The 24883-nt window shown below is 39.6% G+C and overlaps 2 protein-coding genes across 2 annotated transcripts in view; one reads left to right on the top strand and one right to left on the bottom strand.

Moving 5' to 3' along the window:
- ttc3 (tetratricopeptide repeat domain 3) overlaps window positions 1-16781 on the top strand; it is a 39398-nt gene extending 22617 nt beyond the window's left edge. The window contains exons 33-46 of the mRNA XM_038707720.1: window positions 2376-3000; window positions 3126-3194; window positions 5469-5618; window positions 5709-5848; window positions 6033-6101; window positions 6189-6285; window positions 8799-8902; window positions 8985-9069; window positions 9900-9992; window positions 11683-11894; window positions 13160-13274; window positions 14179-14289; window positions 16021-16113; window positions 16479-16781. Coding sequence (XP_038563648.1) covers window positions 2376-3000; window positions 3126-3194; window positions 5469-5618; window positions 5709-5848; window positions 6033-6101; window positions 6189-6285; window positions 8799-8902; window positions 8985-9069; window positions 9900-9992; window positions 11683-11894; window positions 13160-13274; window positions 14179-14289; window positions 16021-16113; window positions 16479-16589 — 2074 coding nt within the window. The 3' untranslated portion in view covers window positions 16590-16781. The remainder of the gene's footprint in view (window positions 1-2375; window positions 3001-3125; window positions 3195-5468; window positions 5619-5708; window positions 5849-6032; window positions 6102-6188; window positions 6286-8798; window positions 8903-8984; window positions 9070-9899; window positions 9993-11682; window positions 11895-13159; window positions 13275-14178; window positions 14290-16020; window positions 16114-16478) is intronic.
- An 897-nt stretch (window positions 16782-17678) lies between these two features.
- vps26c (VPS26 endosomal protein sorting factor C) lies at window positions 17679-24623 on the bottom strand. Its single transcript, XM_038707721.1, has 8 exons — window positions 24418-24623; window positions 22331-22474; window positions 21164-21313; window positions 20331-20411; window positions 19300-19374; window positions 19066-19216; window positions 18839-18991; window positions 17679-18059 (listed from the first exon to the last, which is right to left on the bottom strand). The coding sequence occupies exons 1-8, from the start codon at window positions 24472-24474 to the stop codon at window positions 17977-17979; spliced, it is 894 nt and encodes a 297-aa protein (XP_038563649.1). The 5' UTR covers window positions 24475-24623; the 3' UTR covers window positions 17679-17976.
- Between the last annotated feature and the right edge of the window lie 260 nt (window positions 24624-24883).

Here is a 24883-nt window from a genome sequence, read left to right as displayed (position 1 = left end):
TACAATTTTATGGACCTAACAACCAATCAATTAATTGAGAAAATAATCAATGAAAATAATAAAAATGTCATTTAGCTGACGCTTTTATCCAAAGTGACTTACAATTTTGTTCTATGTCAACAAATCTTGCTCAGGGACACATTGGTGGATGTCACAGTAGGAATGAAACCTAGGTCTCCCACACCAAAGGCATGCGTCTTATCCACTGTGACATCACCATAATAATGAATTGCAGACCTAATAATAATAATACAAATTTCTTTATTTTATTTTTTTTTACTTCACTCAGATGTTTGAGCTTCAATATGCAGAATGACGTATGTGCTGACTTTGACACTAGAAGGCTGTTGACACACAGGAGAGTTTCTCTGTGCTCATCTTTTTAAATCTCAATTTAAGAGCAAATGAGCACTAGTTTTAAACGCATGTATGATGTGCAAACTTGAAGCCTCCGGTGCAAATACACATTGCAACAACAAAAAAGTGTTTGCATATTCACTGGATTTTTCAACAAGGGAGGAGTAGATCTGATTTCAAGAATTTAATATAAGGACAGATTAAACAGCAGGACAAATTATCATGCAAAGCAGGGTATTTGTATGTTTCTGGAGGGAAACTTCTAATTTCCATATTTACCAGTAAATCTGCACAACAACAGGGTTCCTTCTGTCTGAGTGAAGAGGCTGCTCTACGCATGTGAGACTGCCCTAATCTGCATCTAAGGAGGCGGACTGAGAATTTGACTACAACAAAGGGGGTTGTGTGTGCAATGGTTTATAAAACTCTGAGACAGGATTTTACAACAATTGTCTCAGCGATCAAGAGGTAAACAGCAGAAATGGGTTAATCATCTTACAAAGAAATGTCGGATCTGTGTTTGCATGTGTTTGATTGGCCATCGTGATGTCCCACTGGTTGATGTTGCACTGTGGCAAAAGCGCACAGAGTTAGCCCTATTAGGACTAAACATTTCAAAAGCCATGTTTCCATCTAATTTTAAGCAAATTTTTAAAGTGTTGCAAAAAAGAAAATGTGAATTAGGCACACTGCCACCAACTAGTTTGGAGCGAACAAATGACATTCAGCTACATCAGAACTTGTGCGGCAAAGGTGTTTTCATCTCCCATTTAGTGCATTAAATCTTTTTAGAAAAAGACAAAATCCACCACAAGCGAGCATAAAAACGTTTTTCCGAACTTGAAGTTAATTTTGAATGTTGCTGTTTCCATCAAAATGTCTAATGCGATACTTCAAAATGCACATAAAAAAAGTTGATGGGGAAACAACTACTGTAGACAAAAAAAGCTTAAAAGATATACTGAACAAATATTAATATATATTATAAATGCAACACTTTTGTTTTTGCCCCCATTCATCATGAGCCGAACTCAAAGGTCTAAGACTTTCCCTCACACCGTGCAACACATCTGAGTTGATCAGGTTGTTGATTGTGGCCTGTGGAATGTTGGTCCACTCTTCTTCAATGGCTGTACGAAGTTGCAGTCAGATCAAGACCCCGACGAGGATGACGAGCATGCAGAAGAGCTTCCCTGAGACGGTTTCTGCAGAAATTCTTTGGTTATGCAAACGGATTGTTGCATTGCAGCAGCTGTCCAGGTGGCTGGTCTCAGACGATCTTGGAGGTGAAGATGCTGGATGTGGATGTCCTAGGCTGGTGTGGTTACACGTGGTCTGCGGTTGTGACGCCGGTTAGATGTACTGCCAAATCCTCTTAAACGCCTTTCAATTCACGGGCAACAGCTCTGGTGGACATTCCTGCAATCAGCATGCCAATTGCACGCTCCCTCAAAACTTGCGACATCTGTGGCTTTGTGCTGTGTGATAGAACTGCACATTTTTGAGTGGCCTTTTATTTTGGCCAGTCTAAGACACACCCGTGCAATACCCATGTTGTCTGATCAGCATCTTGATGTGCCACACCTGTGAGGTGGATAGATTATCTCGACAAAGGAGAAGTGCTCAACAAACATAGATTTTGACAGATTTGTGAACAATATTTGAGAGAAATAGGCCTTTTGTGTACATAGAGAAAGTCTTAGATCTTTGAGTTCAGCTCATGATGAATGGGGGCAAAAACAAAAGGGTTGCGTTTTATATTTTTGTTCAGTGTATTTGTGACAAGATACTCTAAACTTAAGGTTTACTTACTGCCTTTTTCACATCCATGGTCGTCTTCAGCAATAATAAAAATAAATAAAACAATATAAAATCAGCATTTGGAAGCTTAAAGCGGATTGGGATTTTGGCTATGATTGAAGCATTAGTGGGTTTCTGGTTTATTTGCACTTGACAACATACACATACATATTCTTCTTTTTTGATTTGAATATCTGGATGTCTCTCTACTCCTGCAGCTACTTTGCTCAGATCTTGGAGGAGCATGGTCCCCTGGTTGCTGAGGACCCTCTGCTGGTGGGTGAACTGGAAAATTTCCCTGCTGAGGCTCAGCTGAAGATCCAAGAAGCGGGTGGCTTCGAGCCCTTCCTCCTGGACTCCCTTCGCTTCATAAAAATGGGGAGGTGTATCGGCCTGACTAGGCACGCAGTTTCCCTGCAGCAGGCTGGACATGGAGCCAGCCTGGACGATCTTGACGTGATAGTGGATCCTAACATTAACTCTCAATCTCCTGATTTGCATGCGGATCTTGACACCGCTTTCACAAGCTATGTGGATAGTTATTCATCCGCACAGACTGAAGTCTATCCTATCCTCCCAAGTCCTTATGTATTTGGCTCCCAGCCTCCTCCACTTGGCCAGTCAGCTACTGGAGTTACTCTGGCAGGGAATGATCTCTTTCCCCACTGGACAAATGGTGAAAGTCAACAGCAAGAACAATACTATTTACCTTATGTGTATGAGGAGCTGGACCTATATACCAGTGAGTTTGAAGGCAGAGTTTTTGAAAATGATCCATCTTCACCTGATGTCGCTTCAATGATGACTGAGGAAAGCTTTTTAAAGAAACATGCATCAGCACAGGTTAATAGCAGCATTTCACCGGCTTTTTAAATGAATCAGATAGAATATAATAAAACTTTAATGCATGCTGAATTGTGTGTGTATGTTTGAAATGCTCTTTTTTTTTTTTTTTTGTGTTCTCTCAGACATGTCAGGAGACAATGAGGAGTGTCGCGGTGAATACAGAACTTCATGAGCGCTTTGAGAGCTGCCAAGTGAGTACCATATATCTTCATGCTTTATCTGTAAATGTTTAGAGTCAGACCAATTCAGACTTATATATTTAGGAGTTTAAAAAATTGAATGACAATAAATTAGGTGATAGCGATTTTATTTTTTGTCTTGAAACGATTTTTGTTATTGATGGTAAATTGTCATCTTGATTAGAAATGTCATAAATTCAAGAAGTCACAATGTCCTCAATGCAAGTAGGGCTGAAATGATTAATCGATTAATTTGATTAATAAAAACCATTGACGCAAATTCTTTGCATCGATGCTTCGTTTAATCCATATAACTATAGCACACTGTTTCGCACGGACATTTATTATTGTCGCACTTTGCGCTTACGCTGTGTGTACACATCTTGATTAGGATGGCGCTGTTTGCAAAGTGGAGGAAGAGAGAAAATAGTGATTAGGATTATTTCAAGCTAAAAGAAAACAACAACTCTTGCAGTCCGTCCACTGTAAAACAAAACTTATGTTGCCTACCGCAACCAATATTATCTAGGTGCAGTTTAAGGACCCCCACAATCCTGGGACCGCAGCTCTAGGACTGTAGTTCTTTTGCGACAGCACCATCTAGTGGATTGGCGGTGGTAATGCACAGCAACACTGTTAACCAGTCGACCTAGGATTGCGGTCCTGAAACTGCAGCTACATACTACTCACCTCAAAAGCGCAGTGGCGTAATGCTACAGTCTGTCTACCTTAAAACGAATCTTATGTTGCCTAGAAAGTCATAGATCCTTAAGTTCAGCTCATGATGAATGGGGCAAAAACAAGTGTTTATAATTTTGTTTAGTGTAGATACTAGTGCTTATTTTAATTGTTACTAGTAACTATTCCATTCTTTCTAGTAACAATTAAAATGTTACTATCAACAGGCCATTTTACTAGACATTAATAAATGACTGGTAACCAAAGAAAATTAACTAGTTAGAATTCAAATGTTACCAGTATCTTTTGGAATAATTTCTAGTATTTAATGTCGTTTTTCAATTAGCAGTACCAGCTCAACTTGATTCGGTTTGGCCGTGCTCCGTTATCCATTGCAGATAGTACCCAGAGACAGCACCCCGCTAGTGTGGTATACACACCAGCAACCCACACACAGCTGTCTCTTGATTTAAGTTAAAAAGTTTCAACATTACTCAGAATGTAAAGACGGATAAGCAGTATGAAAACCTTATAGCTGTGTTTTCCTCTGCCGTTGTTGCTGCAGCGGCCTCTGTGAGTGGGCGGCTGGCCGGCCTCTTAAGCTCCTCCTGCCGCCACTTGCGGAGCTTCTCAACTCTAAAAACTTTCAAGCTCATTTTTGTTCCGCCATCACTTCTCTACACAGTTGGTCTCTCACCTGCTCCTTTTACGCAATGGAAAGCCTAAAAAGTCCAGTCGAGCTGTGGAAAAGAGGCTTAAATAGATACTAGTAAAATGGAAAGTTACTAGTAACTATATCGAACAAGTAGCTTTTTAAATAGCTAGTATGTTTTAAGGGAAAAATGTTAAAACGGCTTGCCATACTCGCATTAATACATGAAGGACTGCACTTTTCGTTGGGATGAATGGATCGTCTCTCGCCCGTCTCCATATGGTGCAAAACAATGCAGCTCGTCTTCTAACAGGAACACGTAAATATGAACACATCTCCCCAGTTCTACGCTCACTCCATTGGCTACCCATTCAATTTAGGACAGATTTTAAACTTCTTTTACTGACTTTTAAATCCTTGAATGGCCTTACCCCCCCTTATTTATCTGAGCTGCTTCATCCTTATACACCCACCCGTTCGCTCAGGTCAGTTGACAAACTTCTCCTGAGAGTGCTTAAAACCCGTCGCAAACAAAGGGGACCGTGCTTTTGCGGTGGCAGCTCCTGCCCTTCCTCTTACTAATTTTGTTAGTGTTTTAACGATATACGTTATATGTATGTGATAACCTGTAAATTGATGTTTGTGTTTTTTTTTAATCTCTGTACAGCACTTAAACATCTACGTTGCAAACATCGCCCTCTTCTTCTGCAGTAGTGTTGGCGCCACCAACCGTTTATCTCGACAAACCAACTCCTAATATTAGCTTAACAGGAGTCGATGGAAACGTGCATTAATTTGCGATTTCTATAGCTGATTTTCTTGAAGTTCAGATAAAATTTGCATGTCGCTACTGTTTCCAAATTACTTTTAGCTTTTCTGCTTTGCAGCCTGGCTGACTTATGAGTGTAGCTTTATGTTCAAGTTGTCATCCTTTTTGGCCTTGTTTATTCTTCCAGGGTGACATCAACAAAAAGCAAAAGAGCAACATGAAGTTTGAGCAGCAGATCAAGGAAATGAAAACCGGCAGTGACAAAGTCAATCTAAGGCACGCAGAAGACATCGCCTTCCTTGAGGAAGACGTACAGAAGATCACTGCCAACATACAAGTACGTCCATAACCAGTTATAATTAAAGTAAATTTATAAGTGATGAGCCGAATCTGAATGTCTAAACTGTATTGCTTTTGTCTTGTGAAGGTGACCAATAAAGAGCTGGCACTGTTCCAGCAGAAGCTAGAAGAGGAAGTGAAGAAGGACCAGAAAGAGAAGAAAGCCAACCAGGAAGTACTGAGGGTCCTCAAGCTGGAGATAGAAGAGTTGGTGGAGGAATGCGGGAGGTAAGCCTTAGGCCGATCACCTGGGCCATTATTGTATTTGTTCCCTGCATCCACCTATTTAAGCATCATTTATTAACATGAATTAAGTTGTCACTCAAAACATAAATTATTTCTATCATTGTACAAGTGACGATTGATTATTTTTGTAAATGTGTTTTTTTTTTTTCTTCTTCTTCATGCATAGGCTTGACCGAAACATCAGAGAGAAGAAAAGCAGCTATGATGCCAAGTTGAATTATTTTCTAGAGCTGAGGTAAGCGGCGAGTGAGAGGTGACAGTGAAGCATGAACTAAAAGCCTCACAGACTTTTTGTTCACGACTTTTCGTATTGATCCCTCAGCAATCACTCAGCAGCTGAGAAGATGAGTCTGGAGGACGAGATCCAGCACTGTAAGGTCTTGTTTACCTCGTCTACCAGGAGGTCTCGCACAGCTCAGGTGGGTCCTGGTTATTGTGAGTGTTACTGTTGGTGCTTTAGAAACATTTAGTTAAGATAAAATAATCAATTGAAATCCTGTTGTGTTTTTTTTTTTTTTTTTTTCCAAGAAATTCGCAGTGCATGTAGGAATTAATTGTTTCCCCATCTACACTACTGGATTTTCGTGAAATGAACCGAGACCTTTAGCTGTGTTTGCACCTCCTGTCCGGACTAAAATGGCGAAAACGACCTAAAACAAAGAAGTTTGAAAACGCTGACAACCCCGGACAGCGTTTTAGTAAAGACGGGCAAAAACGGAAGACTTTAGAAATGATGACGTCAGGGCTCCAGACTAACTTTGACCTCCTTTTCCGGAACCGTCCTGAAGTTAACGTAAAGGGTCCCAAAATCAAAATGTTGTTTCTTTGCTTTATTATCCTCCTGCAATTGTTAGTTGACATAATAACTGATGATAAATTGATAAAAATAAATATTTATTTTTGCTTAATTCAAACAAAAAGATTTATAAACAAAACTGAAAAGTTATCTGTTGGGGCACCTTTTTACCTCAATGATAAATTATTTAATTTCAACTCCTGGACTTTGTTTCAGCAGCTTTTCTGCTCATGTTCAAAACTTTCTGCACATTCACAATCTCACATATCTTTGTTCTCTGACATGTCCAGAAGAAAATCGCAATATTTTGAGACTAACATCATTATTTAATTAGAATTCTTAATCTTTTTTTTTAAAAGTCTACCCTCCCCTTCAGACTGTACTGAATGAGACAAGTGCACTGCATTTCATCAGAGGTAGAAACTGTAACCAACACTGCCAGTCAGGCATACATCTCTGCGCAAATCCTCATGTTGACTTCTGCAGCTCCGATAAAGTGCAGCTGACAGCCCCAAACAGAGCCAGATTGTGTTTAAGGTTTTAGATGTTTAATGCAAAACTGTACAAGCGAGTCCGCTGGCAGCGTCTCGGCGCGCAGGGGTTTCTTTACGATCATGCCGTATGCAGAGTTTCATCAACTGGGTGGAGATCAATCTCGCCGCTAGCGACATTATCAGAATATTGATTTGGTTTTCACTTCAACATTGATGTGTGGCGCTTAATGCAAGCCTACACAGCGCAATTGAGGTCAGCAAGCAGTTTGTGACTGAGAGGACAGATGGACCCGTACCGCGGGAGCCGGTGAGCAGCTAGCCTCTTGTGTGAGTCTGGCGTGACTGTAGTAACGGCGTGTGAAGACGGCCTCCGTTGTAGTCAGCGCTCGGTCGGTTCAGTTTGTCATTTCCTAGTGATCGTAATAAATAAACTCATAGGCCTACCTTTTGTCCTAGAGACATCGTACAGAATATTTCTTTGTCCCAAACACATTTTCTGTCGTCCCCAGGACGACAGGACGCCGTTGGTCTTGAGCTCTAGATGACGTGGATGTTCACCATTGGCTCTCAGAAGTCATGTAATGTAGAAACACGATGCTGCTGACAGAGGTTTTGACTTGATATTTTTATTAAAATATCTTGTACCGTGCAAATAACACGTATTCATAGTTTCCACGTGAAAGGAAAGCGCTCCCTTGGAGGGCAAAAAAGGCATTATTTTCCACTGACGTCAACCAGGAAGCAAGTGAACACTGTTACATTGAGTTTGTTACTTTTACGTTGATATGTTAAAATGATGGATGGTTGTTGTGCTTTCAAATGCATTAATCGACGAGGAAAGCTGTGTTAGATGAGTGATTCCCTTCAAGGTAAACGTAAACATTACCACAGTCGAGCACTGGCAGGGCGGTTTTTAGCTGCAGAAATATGGCAGCGATTGCTGTATACGGATCGAAAATGCCCAACACTTGCAGTTTGTCTCCATATCTGTGTTTTTCTTGAGTTGAGAGGTGATCCAAATAAAATTGAACGACTTTTGCTGCGTCTCTAGGAGGGAGTCCGGTGTGAGCCACTATCTTGGTCTGTTTTGCCCTCCAGGTCACCGCACGTGTCACGTGACTGAAAACTATGAATAGCTTACACTTGTACTGTGTAGGCTATGTCGCCGTATTTACTTTGCGACAACTCCCGGTCTGTTTTCCGCCGCCACCGCCCCTTTTAACTTCATTGTTATATTCAGTAACAGTCCCAGCTCGTTATTGGTCCATGCAAAATAAAATCTGTTGTGGATCATCGTCTGCAGTACTTTATTCTTTCTCCAAATCTTCTGTAACTACAGAATAGACCATCTGCTTCATGTTTACACCAGCAAGTGCATGCTCGGTGTACATGAATGGCCACTAGATGTGTTTTCAGTCGTTTTAGTATAGACGTAGATCAACTCTGATGTTGATGACGCTCATGTGGACGGAGATGGTATACCTTTTAATTTTCCGTTTTTAAACTAAAACGGAGTAGTGTAGACGGGGTCTCAATTAGGTGTCCTCCAAGTTTGACAGTGAACTAACAAGCAGAAAAAAGACAGTACTTGGCTTCTCTGTGTTGGAGCTTGTCAAGTAAATCACTTGTTTTGTTCCCCCAGTTGTCTGTCATGGAGAGTAGTCGGGATCAGGGTTTGTACGATCTCAACAGAGAGCTGGCAAATGCCAAGGCTTTGCTGACCAAACTGGACGAAGCAGCACACAGGTAAGAGGAATGAGATCAGATCTGCTATCAGAGAAATCCAGTTAGTATCAGATTTGTGTGTGATGTCCTTTGTCTTTTCCAGATTCCCAACCCAAGACCTGGAAATGGCAAGAAGCAGCTGTAGAGCCGATGTTCAAGAAGTTGAAAAGAAAATCGCCACTGCTGAGGTAAATGACTGAACCTCGCTGGTTTTATTAGTTGTTTATAGTAAATTTAATATTTTGGGTGTTTGGGAATGGTTGAAAAAAATTTTTTTTAAGGAAGTAGTAATTTTAACTCAGAATTTTGACCTGGCCCTAAACCTAAATTGTGACCATCACCTGAAATGTTTCTAACTGGATTTTGCATATTTATTTTTGCTATTTCAACAGCAGAGTGGGAACATGAAACGTGATGCTGTGCGCTAAACAGACGCTCAAGACTGCCAATTTCACGACAGAGTTTAGAAACTCCTAAACAAATTGTGTGTCTGACATAGATGGAGGACAGAAGCTGTGCACCAGTAAATAATGTTAAAACTCACTTTTTTTTTGTCATTTTTTTTGTCATGTAACAATTTTTTAACAAACATTTACAGCCGTCTGATGTTCAATCTACACACATTTGGCCCTTGTCGGGTGTTAATTCTGTGCCCTGGTTGCCGTGCTATTGCAGCTAACGACCCCTGCGCCCCCAAAGTCAGGAAAGCCATCAATTTGGCTTAGGACTCATTTGCACTGCTAAAAGAATGTGGCCAGACCATTTCAGACCAGTAAAGCAAACTTCTGGCTTTTCTTCAACAAGGTGCAACTGACTTTTTCATTATGGCGACTGAGAAATTAAGACTTCACCGCTGAAACAAGCTATTTATTGATTTTTAATGGAAGTGTCCAGGATTTACGGGATCAATGGTGTTGAATTGAGGGATGCCTTGGGGGGGGAGGGGGGGGTGTTGGAGTGTGCGTGTGGGTGTGTTAAACCAGATGTTTAGTAAGACTTGTCTCTGTATGTTTCACAGGCTCAGTTCCAGGAGCAAATGGATCAAGTGAAGAACGGCAGAAGAGTCAGCGAGCTGCTACCAGTCAGCATCAACGACCAGCCTGAACCTCCAGTAAGACATTTCAACAGTACAGCCTAAGAAGAACAGCATGTTACAGTTTATTAACATTAGTTCAAGCTTCTCAAACATGGAGGAGGCTTTTCAGTTTTATATATTTGTAAATAAATATCCTTTTCTTTATTGGTTTTACAAAAAAAACAATTTGAAGTTATTATCTTTGACTTGTTTCTAACTTCAGATTTAACTTTTGTTTATTTTTTGAACAATTCAATTAATTACAAATGTGTAAAAAAGAATATATAAGTAGTAAAAGTCAATCTGGTGAATTACATGGGGCCACACAACCTTCCTGAGCAGCACGTGTGCATCGCAGGACCGCTTGCTTTTCATTTTGGCGCCTATGTTAACAGGTTAGAGCAGCACATCATCTAGAGATTCGGCTTTTCCTGTTTTTTCCTCATGAGATTTTTTTGGGGGGCCAATATTAAAGTGAAAAAGAGCCGATTTATGAGCTGATATTTTGATCTTAAGAATGATTTGGATAGTAGACCCCTTTACTGTGTAAACTACACTTCGAACAGGCAGATGTTGAAAGCTAGTATGTATGTGGACTATAAAACCTTTTCCTAAATGCAGACAGGCGGCTGCAGATATATTTAGAATATGTTAGAAGCTATAGTTTAACGGCTCATTAACGTTAGCGCTCCTCCACTGATGAACATGGCATTAGCTTTGTGGCTAATTTAGCAACGGGCAGCGTGAGCTGCTGTAACGTTACATGACTTTAGAGAATATTTAGACGTGATGAACTAGGGACAAATGTGGACCGTTCGCTAGAACTGCCATACTGTTTGAAATAAATGTACAGTTACGTACTGCGCATGATCGCAGTAGTTTTTTTTTTGTGGGTTTTTTTTTAGAATGCCGAGAGTTTATAATCTAAGCAATACAGTTGCATCTCATGTGCAACAGGTGTCACAGGGTTTGACGTCATTTTGGGGCCTACATGGATCCCCTACATGCAGGCTTTGGTCGGCTTCACTGTCCGATCTCTGGCTTACCCCCTTGGTTTCTACATGAGTAAACTCTGGTCAGCTGATTGTTTTCTTTCCTGGTTTTTGTGGTGTTAACAGGGGAGCTACAGCTGGTCGCCCTCTGGTGGGCAAACTATGCAATACCATGACATGAGTGAAGGATCTGACTCTAGGTTTCTTTTTTATAGTCATCTCTGTTTTTATAAACGGCCGATGCTGATTAAATGCAATTAGCTCATATCGGTCGGGCTCTAAGTAACATTGCTACTTTCACCGCAGTTTAAATGTTTTTATCTGTAGAATGTGTCAGACATGGTTAAAAAAATTAACTTGCTGTATCCGTTTCAGATTAAAAATCTCTAGCGTTTCTGTGGACAGAATCTTTCAATGCTAACTAGGCTCTTATTGTGAAATATTTGTAGGATCATGTGGAAAGTTGTGCTACTTGGACGGCAATAGTCTACTAGAGTACCGACTGAGTATTGGCTCTCATGGAGGAAATGTGGTAGTCATTGCAGACACCTCATGGTGGCATATAATATATTATCGGGCTGGCAGTAGCTTTGTTTATCTCTAATAGTAGAATGTCTTAATCAAAAATCAAACACAGTAAAAAATAAAATAAAATAAAAATTCTATGGCAATTTAACAGTAATGACCCATTTAAATATAGAAAAATATTAATGTTGCAAATATTAATATTGCAGCTGTCTGCAGCAGCCAGAGACCTCGTCCCTTCGTCTTCAGCCCAGTCCTCTCACAGCTCTCCTCCGCTCACCCAGCAGTCTGCAACTGAGCCGGAGCGGCCGGTGGCTCAGTTGCAGCACAAACCTCCGACCAGGACTCTGGAGCCTCCACACAGCACTGTGTTTGACAAAGCCATGGAGCGCCTGGCCACCATGTTCCCTGACTATACAAGGTAACGCTGATACCAACTTGTACATACTTGTGACAGCATGCAAGTTAACCTGCTAACTCTGGTATTAAAAAAACTAATTTCCATTATTATTTCCCCCCATAATTTGTACACAGATTGTTTTATGAAGATTCTCAGTCATCCAGGTCATAGTTATCCAACGAGGGTTAAAATGAAGGGCAACTGGACTTGGTTGAAGATACTGGAAGACGTTTCGTCCCTTATCCAAAGGACTTCTTCAGTTCTGAAGAAGTCCTGAAGAAGTCCTTTGGATAAGGGACGAAACGTCTTCCAGTATCTTCAACCAAGTCCAGTTGCCCTTCATTTTAACCCTCGTTGGATGTACACAGATTGTTTACAGACAAATGGCTGCCTCCCATCAGATGGTATTTTCAGTTTTCTCTTGTAGAGCTAAACAAATCTGCCAGGTAGATATATCGACAAACATTAGCTTATTGCAGACATATTGGTATGTGTATTCGTCGGCTGATAAGCACCTAGAAACTGCAGTACAGAAATACCTCAAAACTATGTAATTTAGTAACCGTATAGTTTGTCCACCAGAGAGCATCAGCATGTCTCTCTCTCTCTGTAATTTGTTTATAATTCTTCAAAAAAAAGCACATCTAAGAGGTTTGTATCAGTATTGATTGTTAAAAATATCATTTAGATATGTAATTTTTCAGATTTCCAACTATTAATATTGATAATCGGCCTTAACAAATCCAGTATAATGGGCAAGTTGCTTTTTCTGTAATTTTACTACACAACGTGCATTTTTAATTTTATAATTATTTGGCACAAAAAGCTTAAACTCAGTTGTTTTTGGTAACAGTCTTGTGCTGTATGTACAAAGAATGGAAACAAACTGAAGAAACCTTTTAGATCTAAAGCTGGGGTATTTAATTCAGGAGAAAGATTGTTGATATTTGAACAGCCAAACAAATGCACCCCTCCCCCAGCTTTCCTGCTTCTATAGCCAACGTCACCACAACTGACAAAACAATAGTGAACAAATGGTTCAGTGAAACTCTGATTAAACATGGGAACACTAATGTTGCCCACCTGTCAAGGCTGTGTACTTCATAGTTTTCAACGCACACACAGAACAGACAGCTAGCGGTCCTCAAGGAGATAGACAGTGTATTGGATTTGTTTTCCCCAGAATCGCATACCCGACCTTCAAGAAATCTGGCAGATATCCACTTGCAGGACAAATGTAGGCAATAAAATACATTAAAATAAATTGTGTGTGTCTTTGTGTTCAGGTCAGACTTGATGAGATTTGTCCAGGAGTTCCGTTCAACCAGCGGTGGAAGTTTTAGCAACATGGCGCTGCAGGATATGGTCGGCGGAGTGACCCAACTGATCCTTGACAATCAGGTATGTAAAGGTTTTACTTATTTCCTGTGACCTCGTGATCAGAGGTGAAGGTCCGCTTGCCTGGATTCACTGGAGTTTTAAACACAATGACAAACAGACCAGAGAGGCCCAGCAATACGACAGGTCTCTCTACCAGACCTGATTAGACAGAATACATCGTAATGGACGAATAAAAGACAACAGCTGTATTTGGAAAAAGTCTTTCTGAAGATGAAAACTTCTAGAGTAGCCTGGTTGGAAGAGATTCCCGGAGATGCTTTGAGGATCAGATATAAAATCCTTGAAGCCTTTTCTCTTTGAAACATGAATAACTTCTATTAAAGCCAAATGCAAAACTCCACATTTGTGGTGCTTGTCTGTCCGTTAAAATATTCTCCTGTCGAGCTCGTGGAATCGGCCAGAATAATTTTCTTTTTGTATCACCTCAGTATGACATTCAGAGACATTGGTGATTTGATTTTCTATTTTTTTTTGCAGCTTGACAGAACCCTCGGTTCATTTCTGAAGACACTTATGACTAATTTTCACATGCAAGGATTCATGTGACACTTATCAAATAGAAAGAGTAACATACAGTAAGAATAAAAACAGGAAAATCTAGTAAATAAGAACAAGTTAAAAAAACAATGGGACAATAAGACAGGTACAAATTAAGTGATTTTTCTGGACTAAAAATAAGTCTGTGTAGGAGCCGGTGTAACAACTCTCAATTAAAAATTATCGTGCTATTGTGAATGTAGTGTTGTTAATTCCTCAAATATAATATGGATGTTTAAAATCAGTCATTTGGACCTAGACCGACACAGAGGTGCCCACTCAGGTCTCTGTTACCGGAAGAGCTTGTGGTATTAACAGCCCAGTCAGCTGAAAACAAGTCACATTTTGTTTTGTCTTTTTCTCTCAGGAGAAGCTTAATTCTGCTGCCAAATCAAAAACCGGGGGATATGTGACCCCTCCTTACGTGACCCCAGTTTGGCAACCACTCGGACCCCAGAGAGCCACACAGTCCAGCGCGGTGAGTCCAAGATCATCCATTACTATGAACTACACTGACACACTCCAAGAGTTTGAATTGAAGCAGCAACTAACCGTGTGTAACAGTGCACTTACAAGACATTTCTGATAATGTGAGCCTGGATTAGGGTTGTAACTAGGGCTGAACAATATGCCCCGATAATGTTATCACAAGAAAAAGTTTCATATCTTTTGATATCTAATTATCACGATAAGTAACAAATCGTTATTTCTTATGAATTTAGAGGCTGATTTTTGCTCCTGAGTGAAAGTTGAAGAGTTGTGGTTTAAACTCTTCTTTATGGTCAACATTTGATGCCAAACAGTGGATCACTTCACAAATCTGAGGTAGAACATTCAAAACAATTATGGTAAAATCTTTGTCAACAAATATGCAGGAGTAAAATTAAGTAAAAGCTTTTTCCTCAACAAAATAAACATCTTATTAAAAAGAAATATTCCTCATTAATGTATGATTCAAGTGAATAAAGTCAAACATCTATTGAATATTTATTGAACATTTGTTATATTGTTGGGAAAAAAATATTGTTTTATTGTCCAGTCCTAGTTGTAACTCTCTCTCTCTCTTACTAATTAATCTCTCACTACTTTGACAAATCATTTAATCTATACAACATCATAAATAGATAAACAAGTTCCCATCACAATTTCCCACAACGATTTACCTTTCACATTTTAAATGATGCCAGATTTTATTTAGGATCAGTGCTTTACAACACAAAGCAGAAAAATCAGGCAACAACAATAGTAAAATATACAAAAAGATGAAATACAGAATAAAATGGATGAAACATGAGGGAGTAAATTTGACTTGAGAAGTGATTTTAAAATAGGTCAACAAGTGCTTCTCTTCAGGCAGAAGATGGGGAAAAATTAAAGTCCAAAGTTTGTTGTAAAGTAAATGTATACATTTGAAGTGTGAGCCTGAAGAAGCAATGGGCAAAACACGTTGCTCACAATAAAGGTAGTAAAGTCAGATCAGTGTGCGGTACTTTGTTTTTTGATTTTTTTGTATACAGTGAAGTGGTTGGTATGCTGACACTTGCTAATACACATTTTACACTAAAATTAGCACGGAAATGCAAGTTATTTAAATATGGATGAATGACTCCTTTCTGGTAGACGAGACGTGACATGTTGGATGTCACAGGTTCCAGATAACACGGTTAGGAAACAGTAGAAAGCAGCACGGAGGCCGGTGTTAATGTTACATTACTTTTTAAAAATCTTTTTACTGCAAGCAATTTTTTCTTCAGCACCTTTTTACTTTTATGTATTACTTAGCTTGGGCTGCGAGCAATGCCTCTTTCACTCAGCATTTTCAATAGGTTCTATTTCTTACAGTGCCAGTAACGTCTTATTATTTCACTTTCACACACAACAGGATAAGCTCTCTCACAAACTGTAAAAAATAATGTTCCTAGCTATTTACTCATAGCAATGAGCCGGAAAAGGGGGCGAAAATTAGCGTGTCCAACCGGATGTCATGTTTCCATTACTTGTGACTACTTCATTCATTTGACCTGGGAGTGAATAACGATCGTACTCTTTCACACTGAAGACAAAAGCAAGATGTTAATAGGTGGTCATAAAGCAAAGTAAAATCTTAAGTGTCTTAACAGATCTCTCAACAATCCATTAACCTACATTGGCATCTCTGGAGGTGCTAGCGTGACTGAAAGTTTGCTTGGTGTCTTTGTCTTGATTGCAGCTGAACGTTGAGGATCCTTGCATCATCTGTCACGATGACATGAATCCAGAGGACGTCTGCGTGCTGGAGTGCAGACACGGCTTCCACAACGAGGTGAGCAAAGACACTGATGTTTCAATATATTAAATTGAATCCTGTATGGTCTTGAAAATTTCCGTTGGAGAACAATAATATTGCATTGTGTGTATCCTCCAGGTTTGAACAAATGTGATTTTCCTTCCTTATAAAACGGTTCCAAAGAAGTCGCTGCTTGTTCACTGTGCATTGTTATGCTGCTTTGCACGTTACTGCCACCATCTGTCAAAGAGCGGAATAACATCAAAATCAAATTGTTCTAGTTTCCATCAAAAGGAGATAAATAAATTTAACAAGATTAGATTTGATGTGTGGACAGTGACTGCTGTTCTCAGTTTCTGCTGCTGGTTTTAAAGTGCAGCCTTTGTCCTGTTTGTTTTCAGTGCATAAGGTCGTGGCTGAAGGAGCAGAGCACCTGTCCCACCTGTAGAGATCACGCATTACTGCCTGACGATTTCCCCGCGCTGTCTGGAAGGAGACGCCAAGCTCTGTGATGTCTTAACCCTATCACCCCCACTCCATCCTTCACTACCTACACGTCTGCTTTTATCCTTTTACTTTTTAACTGCTTATTTCATTAAAATGAAAAAAGCATAGACTAAGTTTTTTTTGTATTGTTGAAAATGATTAGACATGCGGGGGAAACATCAAATTATACTTTCAATAAACGAATGTCTTGGGTTTGAGCTCGTTATCATCTTTTAGTGCCATTAAAGTGCAAAGGCTTTTATTTGCCAAAGTGCATTAGAAATTCATTTTTCTGCTAAACCTCAGATAATGGTTTGGAGTGCACGGGGCACTGAGGGTAAATGTTAGATCATTTGCACCACGCATCATAAATTGCAACACACATAGGGTGTTTCTCAAAACCAAGAATGGACTTCTGTTGTTGGGGAGTATCTTCTTGCTAGTCGTTCTTAGAAGAATGAACTTGCAATGTCACGAGCACACAAAACGGTGCTGACTGTTTGAGATGTTGCGTTCTTGCTGGTATTGCGCAATACCCCCAGCACAGAATCCCATCTCTGTTCCCATTTCAACCCCTTCACCACAAATCTTGTCACTGCTTGGTGAAATTCATCTTTCTCCTCCGTAGATAAAGTGAAAGGAGTTTCTGTACTAGAGGGGACTTGTAAATAAGAAAAATACATATATTGGGATCATTTGCAGAAATCATTCGTTTACCATCCATCTAAAAAGGTGAACATCGGCTGTGTTTTGTACCTGGGCGCAAGACGTCGCTAATGTTAGCTGTATCTGGGGCATCACTGTACCTGGGACACTGCAACACATTAAGCACGGTGGATTTGTTCTGATTCATGCCGTGTTGAAGCACATGCTTATATCTTTACTAACCATATGGTTAAAAGCTGTGGAAATAAATCTTGTAGGTGGACCCTGAGTCTCTACTTAATAGGGGTACAATCAGGCATAACACTGACAATAACATTTGATATGCAGATGTAATATTTTTTATCTTTTTTAAATACTTATGGCAGTGGGAGTTTTTTTTCATTGACTAAAAGGCTTAAAACCCTGGGAAGTACAATTTTTTTTATGACACTAGAAATTACACTACAAACTTCAATATTCACTTTCATTTATTAAACTGAAATAACAAAGGAACAATATCAAAACACTTGTGTATTTATGAAAAGAAAAGCAGGTTTATTATTATTATTATTTCCTGTTGGTGGAGCCACTCTTGGTTAGCATTACTACTTTTTCTGGCTTTAGAGGAATTATTAAATTATGCAGAAAATCTGTTCAGATCTCCACATGGAAACAGAAGACTCGCGTTTGTGGTTTCAAAATGCTGTGTGTTTTTGGGGCGCCCAGGCCTGCAGTGAACTTATCTCAGTGCCGATGTGATTTCCAGGTTCAGACTCTGCACAGCTTCAGAGGGAAGTTCTCCGTGATCAGGTGGTCATCATGAAACACGATGACGATGTTCACTTCAAACTCTAAAAAGGGGAGAAACAAACCTACTGATCATCACACCACAGGAACAGCATCGCTATTCTATGGTCATGAATATCTGATTAAAATAAATTGGGTGATTTCCATAAATGTTTGGACACATTAAAGTGAGGTTTGCACACAAACTGACTGGGTATCTTGCGGTCAATCAAAATGCTTTATTGCGATGTAGTACACATACAAGGAATTTGCCTGGGTAAACTGGTGCATAATAAACCTATCTAAAAATATACAAATAAGAGGTTTAGGGAACATGTTAATAGCCCTGGTCCTCATGAGACAAAGCTATGAGACAGAGCTAACCCCTTCTTCAAAGTTTGGTTGTGTCCCATTATCCCTTATAGGAAATTAATATATCAAACAAATCGTTGTCTTAATTATTGGTTATGAGTCTTGAGTGAACTATTCACATTCTAGGAATTGACCCATATGAAGTCAGAAAGGTGAGTGACATGGTTTGATTTCAGATAATATTTCTTCTTGTACTCATTCAATATTCACCTATTTTATTTATTGGTTATGAGGTTTAAGAAGCTCAGCTGCTCTCAGTTTTCACCAAAAACCTCTCCAAACCTCTCCAATGTCGCTGGCTGTGTTATTGTTCTGTAATGAGCTATGAAATTTACACCTAAAATTCATATTCATTTTCAAACAGCCCTGGTTATTCTGAAAAAGAAAACGTGTAATACGCTGCATAAAAAATAAATAGATATTTTTTTTCAAAATCGTTCAGCCCTATTGCAGAGTAGCGGGGTTTACTGACCGACTTTGAAGTTGGTGGTCTCCAGTGTGGGGCAGGTGAACAGTCTGGGGAACACCATGTAGATGGGAATAGGGAAGCTGTGGCAGACATCACCTTCAGCTATCTGGATATTCTGGATCTCCGTGGCATCTCTAGCGTAACCTTCAGCACAACCTGCACGCAGCAGGATGTTTAGAAAACAAGCAACACAGAACGGTTAAACCAATCATCTCACAGCGTGAACTCACCACAGGTCTCTACTCGCACCAGCTGCAGTTCAATACTCTTGATGGGAACATCCGAGTTTTCCACCACCACCTCTCCCGTCAACGGCTGGCTGATTACACAGTTGGTGGCATCTAAGTGGCCTCTGATGAGGAACTTTGGCAGTGAACTCCTCTAAGGACAAGAAAGGAAGTTTCGTGCTCTCAGTACAGCTTTTAAATTAACATGGAGCAATAAAATACACATTGTTTCCTCACCTCGCGGGTATTCTGCAGGGTGTCTGGAGTGATGGTGAAGTTGACTGGAGTTGGGACAACTTTAGCTTTCTGCGGCTGGAAACAAAAAAGAGCAGCACGGTTAAAATCTCATCCGAGTTTCAGCTGATGCACCTCCAGAAAATCTCACTTTCAGACACCATGTGCCACACGTGTTTGTAACAAACAAAAGAGCACAGATGGGATGTACACAAGATTTATGTTGGATATATATGAAAATAAAGTTGAATCAACATCTATAGAAATCTCAGTGACCACTTAAACATCTAGAGAGCAGTGGTGGAGGAAGTATTAAGATCCTTTACTTAAATAAGACTACTGATACCACACTGTTAAAATATTAAAAGCAAGTAAAAAGTACTCAATGCAGCCGCCTGTGACCGTTATACTTTTAATACTATTATATGTTATATTTTTAGATTATTACTACTATTACATTCATGTAAAAGCAGGATTTTATTGTTGTAGTTGAGGTGGAGCTCATTTTGAACTATTTTGTATCAGACTGCAACTAATGATTATTCTCATTATGGATTAATCTACTGATTATTTTCTCCATTAATTGATTTATTGTTTGATTCATAAAAAATCAGAAAATAGTGAAATATGTCGCTCACATCTGTAAAGCTGGAGCCATGAAATCTTTTTACATGAAAAATCCCTTAAATGCTTAGCCAAATAGTTTCCAATTAATTGTTAATCGACTAATCATCGCAGCGTACATTTTCACACGTTTTGTGGGCAAAAGTCATAGCTTGTAAAGTTACTGAAGTTATCAGATAAATGTAGTGGAGAGTAAAAAGTATCGTAGTGCAGCAGAAGTATAAAGTAGCAATTGAAATAAAAGTAAAAGCGCAGGTAATTTCTCCAAGGATAAATGTACTTATTTACATTCCACCACTGACAGAGAGCAATATGAATAAAGTAATTAAAAAAATAACTAAAAACAAAATAAATAAATGTCCTCAATCATCATCCCTGTATTTTATCTAAATAAAATCAGTTTCACTCACCTGACAGTGCACAATGAACTCACAGCTCCTGCTCAGGTCTTTGGCCAGCAGGGAGCGCTTCATGTCACAGCGGAGGGTGTACTGAGGAGAAGACAAACAGCACAGAAAAACTATTTCAACCTTAACTTTGTGAATTAGTTTGTAGTTGTTTTTTTTTTTACATGGAGTTTCATTCTCTGCGTTTGGGAACAGTGAGTGACTGATTATTTTGTGACATAGGTTTTTGTCATCTGCACACAATCCAATGTAATTACATAAAAATTAAAGGGAATGCGATTTGTTTAGCAGGTCTTTATGTGAACTGTTAGCTTCCTACATCTTGTTTACTTTAGTATATGTAAGTAAACATGCGTTTGTATATATGCAAATCTCTTTGTGTACATGTCATATCTTTTATAGTAATTGTATTTTTTTCACATGTAAACAAATACATGAATAAAATAAAGAAATGTGAAGTTTAAATTGATAAAATTAAGGATTCTTAATTGGACCGGTGCCTCTTCCAAGGGAACTCTGCTGCAGACAAGCCAACCAGCACTGTGTGAGATTATTAATATGATATAAAATTAATTCAAAAGCTAAACTGCTGATTGTGAACTTTTAAGGAAGCGACCTCCCGATCTGTCACAACGTAGGGATTTTCCCTGATACGTCAAGAGGTGAAAACAGAGTTAAACTAGAGGTATTTGAAGTTTGTGTCTTACTCCTTGTACTTCAGCACAGTTCACATATAATCCCATTAATGATACACAAAATCTACCTGCTGTCTTCCCATGAGAAGTCTGTGTGTCTGTAAAGAGCGTGCAGATTTAACCTCTGTGTCCGTCGCTCACCTGAATGTTGACGAAGACACCGTGGTAGGTCTCGTACAACACTTTGTTGCCTTTTGTGTTCAGCGGGAACTCAAAGGGGATCTCGGTCTTGCCTGCCGGGACTTTTCCTGCCTTGGCCACCTCGATGTTACTGCTGATCAGCTGGATGGGCTGCAACATGACAAATGATTGGTCTGATTAATATTAGCAAACGTTTATTTACAGAAATCCTAAATGTCAATATCAACTGTTCCTTCCTGCAAACTCTGACTATTTAACAAAGACAAACTGCAGTTTATGTCTGACTTTTATAACTGACATGTGGGTTTGTCACTGTCCAATTCATGTGATGCTGAAGCTAAACACCTGCTAATTATTATTAACAATTCCCATGATTATTTTCTACCTTTACAGGTTGACAAGAGCACCCGAACACAGCTTTGTTAACCTCTTTTGCCATATTTATCCTTAAAAACAAAATGAGGGAAGACGGCTTCTGAAATGGGACACATGTTTCTGACATATTTATTTAAGTATTTCCATTTGAGGTGAAACAACATTCAGTCATTTATCAAGCAAAAGTATAAACATGCTCTGTTTCCAGTTTCTTAAAGGGGAAAATTGCTTGATTATGTTTGTCTAATATGATTTGAAATTGAACATTTTCAGGTTTTGTTTGGACCAGTCAAGACGTCAAAAAATTAGACAGCTATTTTTCACTTTTCTTTTTAGACAAAATGATAAATACAGAATAATATTGTATATTATTATAATATTTATTAATAATTGTTAGTCTCAGCACTAACATCCACACTTGACTCAATGTGTCTTGAAACTGTTAAATTTTAAGGATTGCGGCTGTAAGCAGCAATTATTTTCATTATCAATTAATATGTTGATGATCTTTCAAATTCATTATTTATCATCACTAGTTCCCAGAGCCCAGTTTGAGGTCTTCAAACATTTTTCTTTTGTCCAACCAAAATCCAAAAGATATTCAGTTTACAATTATATAAAAAATAGTCACATTTCACATGGAGGAGAAGCTGAAACCAGAGAATTTATGCTTTGCTATTCTGTCTTTATTTATCAAATTTCTCTGTGAGGATGAGTGAGGCATGATCTAGTCTTTAGACTGCAGGCCTTCTGACCAACTATTTAAATTATTATATGTGGATCATAGTTCACCTTGACAGAGTTGTAGAAAGCCTCGAAGACGCCGACGCTCTTGGAGCTCAGCTGCAGGTTCACCAATCCCTCCATGTTCAGAGAGATGCCGTGGTGCTGCAGCGCCTCCTTACACACCAGCAAGATGACACCAGCCACTGCTTCCTGCACACAAAATAACACTGCTGAGGCCCTGACTACTGTCTTCCCCGCTATGAATACGTACGTGGTCAACAGTCACCATTTTAATATCTTAAACTCTGATGTTAGACCTGCTGCAGTGTTGGATTACATGTACAACTAATGCAGCACCAGCATCTGTACCAGTGCTACACTTTTAAGACCTGATAAAGAATTTCAGCTACATTTTCACTCTCTCTCAGCAGTGCATCTGAGGGCAGCCCAATTTAAATAAAAGTGAAAATACCCCGACACACTGTCATTTACTGCTGGTGCTTTTTATTTTACCTTAAGAGTGTTTTGTTGTTGTCTTAGTTTTTTTCCCCCACTATTGTGAAACCAGGACAGGACAAAAGAGTCATGATTGTGTTGAGCGGTAGCTGTGCCCCCCTCGTACTGAGGGAGTACCAAGCCGATTGGCAGTAACAGAGCGTACTAGCCCCTGCTGACATGTAGGCACACCAGCCAGGAGCAGGTTGCAAAATGACAAGAGTCTGAACCAGAACATGCGCTGCCTCCTGGGTGAGGAACAGACGCGTCGTCATAATGTTGGGAAGGATGAATCTGCAGGAGCAGGTTCTTGCAGGAATTATGCCGCATTCGAGACAGAAGAAGAGGTCAGAACTGGGATTTTTCCCAGTTGAAACTTCTGACTTCCGACCTCAAAGCATTCCAGGTGCATGGTGGTGAATTATGCCAAATGTGAACGAAAACCATGGCTGACCGTGACAAAGTACACACAGTTGCACCCTCACATATTCCGAGTTCACAAGTAGAAAATCCCTGATAATTTTTGTAGTTGGAGGAGATCGGAAATTTCCGAGTTCCAAGTTGCCTGGAACGCAGCATTAGTACGATACCCAGACCGATACTGTAGTCAGATATTGATATTTGGGAGTTCAGCAAAAGAAAAACAAAAATCAGATAAGTAGGAGTTTAGGAGATATGGAGGAATTTTTTAACATAAAGACATCAAAAACAAACAATTAAACCATTTAATGGTGACACTGTTTCTAAATAATCTCAAAACTAGTTTGCCATTTCTGTACTGAAGCTTCTTGTTAATTATAACTAGACAATTTATCTGTAGAGCTCCAATTAGTAATAAAGATTTATAGCAGTATCCTGCTCCTGAAGCTTGCGGATGACCCCACCCTCACTGGGCTCATCTTTCGTGGGGATGAGTCAGCCTACAGGTGGTTGACTGACCAGGTGGTGGACTGACCATCTGGTGAACTGGTGTAGCCAGAACTACCTGGAGCTCAACGCTCTGAACAAAGTAGAGATGGCTCAGGAAGAGCCCAACCCCACCTACCCCCATCACCCAGTGCCCATCCTGGGCTCAATCATCACCGGGACACATGTAAACAATTAAATGTCGTATTGCACATAGTCTTTGTTATTATTCTATAACTTGTGTATTTCCTCAGTTTCATATTTTTATATGTTTAACGTTAGGTCAATAAAGCAAATTCCTTGTATGTGTAAAACTACTTGGCAATAAAGCTGTGTCTGATTCTGAAGAAGTCTCAGATGTATCGGTAGCTGCCAGTGAAAATGTTTTTATCATGTTCGATCACTGATTGATTTTACCTACCTACACTTTTACAGTAGCGATAACAGCCAATTCACCTGTCAGTTTTTGTCAGTCCATCAGTGTTTTTAGGCTGTAGCTGATCTTCGAGTGGCACAGAATCTGACAGGGTAACAGATTTTGGTGTAACACCTTGCTAATCAGCTGCTGGTCATGTGCGGAGAAGACAACGCCTCCTAGCTAGCTAGCGTCTTTATAAAACACACTATTTTACTGACAGTTAAAAGTTAGTAAATACCAAGACAGAAAGGTTAACGTTAATGCTAGCTGACACAGGCCATAGTAGTAACGTTAGCTTGTTAGCTGGTAGTGGTTCACGTAACGTTATACTTACCCCTTCATGGTAAACTTTGTTTGCTCTTTTCAGTCTTATATCCAAAGTGACGCTCATCTCTGACCATCACACATCAGGCAGACATTTAAATAATTGGTTCCAGGCTATGTCGTTTTAAAACAACACACAATCAACAAACAAAAGTGTTTTTTAACGTCTGTTACTCTCCTAGCTTGTGTTCCACTCGGCAGCGAGACGGCTTCCGGTCTAAATACTTCAGAATAAAAGTGGCATCAGTCTGTCTTTCTTGAAGGCTTCCGGCATGAATCCGTCAAAGTAAAAGCGTCGACCTGACTATAACACTTGATGGAGTCTGGCCATGCAACTACTTTAAGTTTTGTGCGCTCTCTGTCCTTGAGATTTCTGCCATCCCAACCCAATGGGGCTGCTCAAAGCAAAAATTGACATTACCCCCTGCAACAGGGAAAGTAGCCTATGTCCTTTACAACCTTTTGTGAAAAATAAT

This window comes from Micropterus salmoides, unplaced genomic scaffold, assembly GCF_014851395.1.
Source record: "Micropterus salmoides isolate LMB-PRFRI ecotype aquatic unplaced genomic scaffold, ASM1485139v1 Ms_hic_scaffold_9, whole genome shotgun sequence".
NCBI lineage: Eukaryota > Metazoa > Chordata > Actinopteri > Centrarchiformes > Centrarchidae > Micropterus > Micropterus salmoides.
Note: the sequence above shows the minus strand (reverse complement) of the source record. Positions and strands in the feature narration are given on the sequence as shown.